The sequence below is a fragment of the Otolemur garnettii genome, unplaced genomic scaffold, assembly GCF_000181295.1.
Source record: "Otolemur garnettii isolate 467f Iridium unplaced genomic scaffold, OtoGar3 scaffold00264, whole genome shotgun sequence".
Taxonomy (NCBI): domain Eukaryota; kingdom Metazoa; phylum Chordata; class Mammalia; order Primates; family Galagidae; genus Otolemur; species Otolemur garnettii.
Window position 1 is genome coordinate 918,194 of NW_003852659.1, and position 8,336 is coordinate 926,529.

The 8,336-nt window shown below is 44.6% G+C and overlaps 1 protein-coding gene across 1 annotated transcript in view; it reads right to left on the bottom strand.

Moving 5' to 3' along the window:
• Window positions 1-1,022, bottom strand: part of GP6 (glycoprotein VI platelet) — a 12,540-nt gene extending 11,518 nt beyond the window's left edge. The window contains exon 1 of the mRNA XM_023508696.1: window positions 989-1,022. Within this exon, the coding sequence (XP_023364464.1) occupies window positions 989-1,022 (34 nt within the window). The remainder of the gene's footprint in view (window positions 1-988) is intronic.
• Between the last annotated feature and the right edge of the window lie 7,314 nt (window positions 1,023-8,336).

The following is an 8,336-nucleotide window of genomic DNA, read 5'->3' on the forward strand; positions in this document are numbered from 1 at the left end:
GTGAAAACTACTCTCAACTAACCAGAAATGACCCAAGAAAACTTCCCTAAGACAAAAGAAACCCAATCCCTCAGCTCCAACCTTACTTCACAATGGGGAAGAGAATGACCCTCTCCTTGAGAAAAACACTGGTGTGCAGGATGGCCTCTCTTGCATTATGTGTCAAGATATCCCAGAGTGTGTTAATCATAGCTTTCCCACTGTTTTATGCTATTTCAGTTGATACTGTAATCAACAGTCTGTGATTACATTATTATGAGTGCGCAGGTACTATTCACACCTGAGGATTATAATGTTGCACTTAATATGTTTTCCTGGAATCAATACATGCCTGATATTTCCATCTGCATAGTTTCCCTTGAACTTATTGCTAATCTTTCCACAGTTCTTAGTAGTCTTTCTACATAACTTTACACAACATCCGCCAAATTGCGTAATCTATAAATCAATGAATGAATGAATGAGACATTGTTAGTATTTGTAGTTTTACCTCTTATCTATAATAACACAATGGTTTCCTTCCTGCTTACCCTCTTGGAGACTATCCATTTATGGGTAAAATTCTCCTGAGGAAATAATAGAGGTGATATACCCCGCACTGTCTGATGAAAAATAGATAGTAGAAACACATCTGAGGGATCAGGTCTTTGCTCCACCACTGTAAGGGATACTGAAAAGTTCAGTCTACATCCTAGTCCTGATAGCATAAAGCCCACATTTAGGAAAAAAAGAAAAAGCAACAGAGAGTCATGGAAGAAATTTGCCACCAACACTAGGAGACCTGTGTTTACTTCCTGATCCAGACATGACTACACTGGGATAAGTCACACAAAACAGCAGCCTCTGTGGATTGAGGTTTTCCTACCTGACAAATGAAAAGGCCCTTGTGCCCCTTTTGCTCTGAAATTTCATCACTGATGCAACCAAAAAAAATTCTCTAGAATTTTCTTGTCCTCCGGTACTCCCCAGATAGACCCTCAGGACTCACCAAGACAAAGGAGGGTGGAGGGGGATGGAGACATGGTTCCTCAGCTGCAGTCTGAGCTCTGTGGCCAAGGAGGGAAATGGTGGGATCTGGGGCAGGGGTGCAGGATGTGATGAGGGTGATGAATGCTCTTCTCCTTTCCCCCACCAGCACTGGCTTTTCCTAATTAAGATGCCTCCAGCTGGAGCGGCCTACACAGCAGAGTGACTTTGCATGGGGGATCCCAGGAGCCTGGCTTATCTCTTTTGGCCAGCCTGGTGAGGCACCATCTGGCAGCCTGTTGGGGCATGGTCCATGCTCCTATGCTCCCTAAACTTACCAACAGTTACAGTTCAAACCACAAGGAGATACTACCTACTTCATACCTGCCAGGGTAGCTACAATTAAAAAAATGGAAAATAGTGGGAGAGAAGGGAACACTTTTATACTGTGGGTGAGAATGCAAACTAATGTGCTTCTTTGGAAAGAGGTATGGAGAATACTCAAAGAGCTAAAAGTAGACCTTCCATTTGATCCCACAATCCCATTACTAGGTTTCAACTCAGAAGAAAATAAATCATTTTACTATAAGGAAATTTGCATCAGAATGTTTATCACAGCTCAATTCACAATCGACAAGATGTGGAGTAAACCCAAGTGCCCATCAACACAGGAATGGAGCAATAACCTGTGGTATATGTATACTGCAGAGTACTATTCAGCCATAAAAAGATGGAGACTTTACATCTTTTATACTTACCTGGATAGAGTTGAAGAACACTCTCCTTAGTAAAGTATCACAAGAATGGAAAAGAATGGAAAAGCAAGTATATGATGTACTCAATAATAATTTGAAGGCAGTAGATGATAAACTGCACACCCACATGAGAGAAAAACAATTAAATTCAAGTGGCAGAGGGAGGAGAGAAGGAGATTGGTGAGTTCTCACCCAAAAGGCACTCTGTAGGGTATATGGCATACCCCCAGGGTGAAGGGATCAACTACAACATGGACTAACAAATTACAAACTAACTCAACTACAACATTTACCTGACAAATGTAAGCAATATAACCTAATCATTTGTACCCTCATATTCATCAGAAATTTAGGTTTGGCACCCGTAGTTCAATGAGTAGGGCGCTAGCCACATACACTAAGGCTGGTGGGTTCAAGCCTGGCTTGGGCCTGCTAAAGAACAACGACAACTGCAACCAAAAAATAGCCGGGCATTGTGGTGGGAACCTGTGGTCCCAGCTACTCAGGAGGCTGAGGGAAGAGAATCACTTAAGCCCAAGAGTTTGAGGTTGCTGTGAGCTGTAATGCCATAGCACTCTACTGAGGGTGACATAGTGAGACTCTGTCTCAAAAAAAAAAAAAAAAAGAAATTAAAAAAAAGGAAAATATGAAATGTTGGAATGTTGATGAGGATGCAGGGAAATTGGAACCACCATGCTTTGTGGTGAGAATGTAACAGGTACAGCAGCTGTGGAAAATAGTTTGGCAGTACCTCAGAAAGTTAAACAAGGGCAGGGCACAGTGGCTCACACCTGTAATCCCAGCACTCTGGTGGATGGATTGCTTGAGCTTAGGCGTTCAAGACCAGCCCAAGCAAGAATGAGATGCCATCTCTACTAAAAATAGAAAAACTAGTTGGGCATAGTGGTGGGTGCCTGTAGTCCCAGCTACTCGGAAGGCTGAGACAGGAGGATTGCTTGAACCTAAGAGTTTGAGATTGCTGTGAGTTATGACACCATGGCACTCTACTCAGGGTGACAGAGTGAGACTCTGTTTCTAAATAAATAAGTAAATAAATAGAAAAAGAAAGGCCCAAAACTAAACAGAGTATCATGTAATGTTTTGATCTATGTAATATTGGGGAGTGATAAAATAAATCTAATGAACATATCCATCACCTGAAGTAATTATTCTTATTACATTTTTTTTGTGGTGAGAACACATAAAGTCTACCATCTTGGCAATTTGAAAGCCAGAATACCTTATTAACTATAGTCACCACATTGTGCAATGAATATGCAAAAATTATATTTCCTGTATTAATGAAATGAAGCCTTTGATCGACTCTGTTTTTGAGGAAGTTTCCCACAGTTTTCCATAGCAGCTGCACCATTTTACATTCCTACACATTCCTACCAACAGTGAAAAGCATGGAAAATTTTGATGTGTGTTTTAAGGGAAAAGAACATGGTGGTGAGATGGAGTATTACTGGGCTGACAGCCCTGTTTAATAGAAAGGCTTCAGAGAACTTTCCTCTGAGGGGTGATGTTTGAGGTTATGCCTGATAATAAGAAATGTTCATGTAGTAACAATATTGATGCTAAAAGAGAAAAAAAAATAACAACAAAAATGAAAAGTAAAAAGGAAATTCAGGGAGAAGAGCAGTACATTCAGCTGAAAGCCTTGATGAAGTAGAGCTTAGTGTGTTCCTGTACCTGGGAGTGATTAGTATGTGGAGTGACTGAGCACAAAGCTGGGGCTACAGAGAATAGCCTCGGGACCAGGGAAGGCTGCCCTGCCCACTAGAGAATGTGGGGCTGCATTTCTGGCATCTGACCACAAGATATTGCTCGTGTAATATCCTCTATAGCTGTGACCAAAAAAAAAAAAAGTCTCCAATTACTGCCAAGTGTCTGTTCTCTAATAATTGAGATATTTGCAGACAAACATCTCAATCCATTAGGTTAGATCATTCGATACACAGAGGGAAAGATCAAGATTGGGACCATTAGTGATTTTCAATAAGATTGTCTTGGGTAGGTTTGCATTTGTGGGGTACAGATAAGAAGGGGTCCCCATGAAAACCTGGAGCCCAGTTAAAACAAGTGAAGTGTTTCAAGCAAGAGATGAGTGTGTTTTCAAGGATGGAGAGGAGTAGGTGGACTTAGTCACTGGGAGTCAGGGAGGAGACTGACTTCCAGCTTCCCTGTAAGGGTACCTAGGCAGACTGAGGTGCTGTCTGTTCATAAAAGTGTCCAGAAGTAGCCCATAGGTGTGGGCTGAAGACACACAGAGAAGAAAAGAAAAAAGGAGACATTTAAAAGAATGAAGTATACCTACAAGATCAGAAAATGCCCTCAGAAATGCAAATCTAGGAGTTATTGGCCTTACAGAGGATGTAGGGAAAGTGATTTAGGGCAAAATGTTTATTCACAGAAATCATAATAGAGAACTTAACCAACCTAAAGAATCATATGCCTATCTAGTCACGAGGAGGTCAAAGAACACTAAGCAGATTCAACCCAAATAAGACAACTACACAGCACATAATAATCAAACTCTCAGAACTCAAGGACAAAGAAGAAAATACCATGCAAAGGAGCTGTAAAGCACAGGCCAGCAGACTTGTCAGTGGAAACCTTATAAGCCAGGATGGAGAGACAGGACAGATTCAAAGTACTGAAGGAATAAAATTCCCCAGGAAAATCAGGGTAGACATCTTTATCTGGTCCAAAATGGCTTGAGAGAGTTAGGAAATGATACTGTCTTGAGGTTTTCATGGTGTTGAGGGGTGGGCCAGGAGCCAGGCATGGTTTGAATTTCCCACCAGCACCAAAGGAGAGAGCTCCTGTGTTTTCTCATCAGTGTGGCCAGGTGTGGGAAGAGAAGGCATAGAGAGGGACAGTTAAAGCTAACAGCTGCCAGCAATCTGACATCCAAAGTATTGAATCTGTTTCTTAATTACAGAGGATTTTCCCTCAGTCCAAATGATTCAATGTTGAATGGCTGTGATTTACAGAAAGTTGGTACATATTTCTTTAGGGCATAATGTTTTATTACCACAGAAAAACCATTAGGTGTAATAAGATTTAGCATGCGTCATATGCACAGGTAGGAGGAGTGTATTAAAAACATTTGGGGAAGCTGTTATGTTTGGTAGTTTCTCATAAAGTTAAACAAAGATGTGCTCCAATGAGTGTTTATGTCCATAATAAAGATTTCTCAAAAAATTTATCCAAATCACCTGTATCTGGAAACTTCCCTAATATTATAAACAAGAAGATCAATAAATTAAGTTCTGGGATCAGCGCCTGTGGCTCAAGTGGCTAAGGCGCCAGCCACATACACCTAAGGTGGTGGGTTCGAATCCAGCCCGACCCGCCAAACAACAATGACGGCTGCAACCAAAAAATAGCCGGGCGTTGTGGCGGGCGCCTGTGGTCCCAGCTACTTGAGAGGCTGAGGCCAGAGACTCGCTTGAGCCCAGGAGTTGGAGGTTGCTGTGAGCTGTTAAGCCACGGCACTCTACCCAGGGGGACAGCTTGAGGCTCTGTCTCAAAAAAAAAAATAAATTAAGTTCTGTATACTCATAAAATGGAACACATCTCAACAACAAAGAAGGAACTATTGATAATGTGCAACAACAGAGCTGGATCTCAGAAGCATTCCACTGAGGACAAGAAACCAGACACACAGGAAATTAATATGGTGTGCTTTATGAGGTTCAAGATCAGAAATGGAAATCTAGGAGTTATTGGCCTTAGAGAGGATGCTGTCTGTTTCTCCAGGATGCTGGAGATAAAACTTTAAGTATGGGCCAGGAAAGAGCAGAAGGATCCTCTCCATGGAGATGGAAACAGACTCTATCTTGCTAGAATAGGTGGCTGCACAGGAGATAACTTATGTGCAGATTCATCAAGCTGTTTATTAAATGTGCATATTTTATGGTGTGTGAATTCCTACTTAATGTGAATGAGGGAAAACACAACAATAACCAATATTGAAACTAATAACTAATTTCAATACTAATAAACAATAAGACACAGAAAACCTTTTCATAAAAGTCAACAGTTATTTATTTTCAAGGGACTTAATTAAGTTGAAAAACTTCCACTTATATCTTCTTTAACTTAATACATGTTAGGGACAAAACCGTTATAGCAAGTATTATACTGGGAGTGTAGGGCACACGGATCCAGCAGCAGGGCAGGTGCTGAACATGGTTATGGCAGTGCAGGGTGTCTGGTGACTTCGGCAAGGAGAACATTTGGCCCATGACTCCAGCAGGGCAGAGCTCAGCGCAGAGGCTCCAGCAGGGTGGTTGCAGGGTGAACGGCTCTGGCAGGGTGGGGCACGTGGTGCTTGGTCTGGCAGGGTGGGGAGCGCTGCTCATGAGCCTCCTCCTGCAGGCTCTATAGGGGTTAGGCTTGTGCATCATCAGGCAAGGGGGGAAGGGTGGACCGGAAGTTCAGAATGGTAGAGAAAATGTTAGTTCAATTTTCCTGCCTGGCAAGAGAGTGCTCAGGGTCCTAACAGGGTCCCTCTGGGGAAGTAGTCCCCACTTCCTACAGCTCTCACCCATGGGGTGAGACAAGAGGTCCTCAGTTCACCACCAGCCTGTGGAAAACCTACAGGAGCAAACACCGAGAAAAAAAAAATCCAAAACCCCACAACTTTCCTGGGGGAGGGGATGGACACATTTCCTTTGGGACAAATTTTATACCTGAAGTTTGCTCTCTTGGAATCACAGCTTGCCTAAGCAGACTCTCTCGGCTCAGCTCCCAGTATTTAGCTTAATTGAGTACTTTCTGGACACTATCCTTCCCTCTAGATAGGAACTTCTGTTGAAGGGTGGCTCCAGTTGGCCATCTTGCCCCTCCTCAAACACACGATTTTTGACAGTAAAAATTATCATAAAGAAATTTGAGGCTCAGTGCCTGTGGCTCAAGTGGCTAAGGAGCCAGCCACATACACCTAAGGTGGCAGGTTTGAATCCAGCCCAGGCCTGCCAAAACAACAATGATGGCTGCAACCAAAAAATAGCTGGGCATTGTGGTGGGCACCTGTGGTTCCAGCTACTTGGGAGGCTGAGGCAGGAGACTCACTTGAGCCTAGGAGTTGGACTTTGCTATGAGCTGTGATGCTATGGCACTCTAATCAGGGGGACAGCTTGAGGCTCTGTCTCAAAAAAAAAAAAGAAAAAAGAAAAAGAAAAAGAAATGTGAGGCAGCCAAGGCGCACGTGAAGATGGTGAAGGCAGGGCCTTGGGAACCTTGCGAGCCTTCCACACCCAAGTCTGAGGCAGCGTTGTTCTAATAACCAAGAGGCAGCAGCACCTCTGAGCCTGACATGGGAGAAATGTTTGACCCTCTGGACTTAATATCAGAAAAGGGGCAACAGACTCAAAGAAAATTAAAGGAAGCAAGCGGCAGCTGGAGCTGCTGAGGGGAGGAGCAAGATGGCCAACAGGTGCCAGCCTCTGACAGAAACTCCCATCCAGAGGGAAGGATAAAGTCCAGAAAATACCCAACAAAGTTGAAGACTAGGAGCCCAGCCGACAGAGAAGAGTGATATCTGCAGGACAACTCTGCTGAGGCAAGTTGCGACTCCTAGAAAGCAATCTACAGGTACATAATACATCCTGAAGGAAGGGTGTTAGTCCCCTCCCCCAAGAAAGTTGTGTTTTTTCTCTTTGTCTGCTCCTGTGAGTTTCCTACAGGTGAGCAGTGAACTGAGGGCTTATTGTCTCACCCCACGTGTGAGAGCTACAGAAAGAGAGGTCTACTGCCCTAGAGGGTCCCTGCTGAGACTCCAAACACCCTCTAGCCAGGCAGAAAAATCGAACTAACATTTTGCTGCCATTTTGAATTCCCAATCCACCCTTCCTCCTTTGCCAGCAGACAGTGAGAGGAGGCCCAAGAACAGCGTCCTCCCCCACCCTGTGGGACCAAGCACCCCCGGGCACCCCAGTGGGGCACGCTGAGGACTGTTTGACCTGCGCTCCCCCAGTGGCTGCTGCTGCTTGGCTGCCACAGCTTGGCTGCCACCCCCTGGGCACCCAAGCGGGCCCCCGAGGACTGTTTGACCCGTGCGTCTCCCGCATTACTGCCGCCGCTCGGCAGCCACCCCTGGGTACCTAAGCAGGGCATGCCAAGGACTGTTCAACATGTGCATCCCACTAGGCTGCCACTGCTTGGCCACCACCCCCTGGGCACCCAAGCGTGGTGCCCCAGGACCATTTGACCTGCGTGTCCTGCATGTGGTTGCCACTGCTTTGCTGCTGCCCCTGGGCACCCGAGCAGGGCACGCCAAGGACTGTTTGATGGAAGAGCAACAACCACAGTAGTTAGAACAATAAGGCTCGCACACCTGAGGCTTTTCTTGCCAGACATGTCCTATCTCTCCTGGCAACCAGAGGGAGCTGGCATCTTCTACAGTGATAGCAACAGGTCGAACGGTTTTGGGACAGTCTCCAAAAGGTGCAAATTCACCACGGGCAGAATCAGCGGAAAAACTCTGGTAACTAGAATAACCAGAGTAGATCAAGTCCCCTAAGGAAGGATGGGGCAAAAGCAATTGAAGATCCTATCCACAAACAGATGGCTGAGATGACAGAAATTGAGTTCAAAATCTGG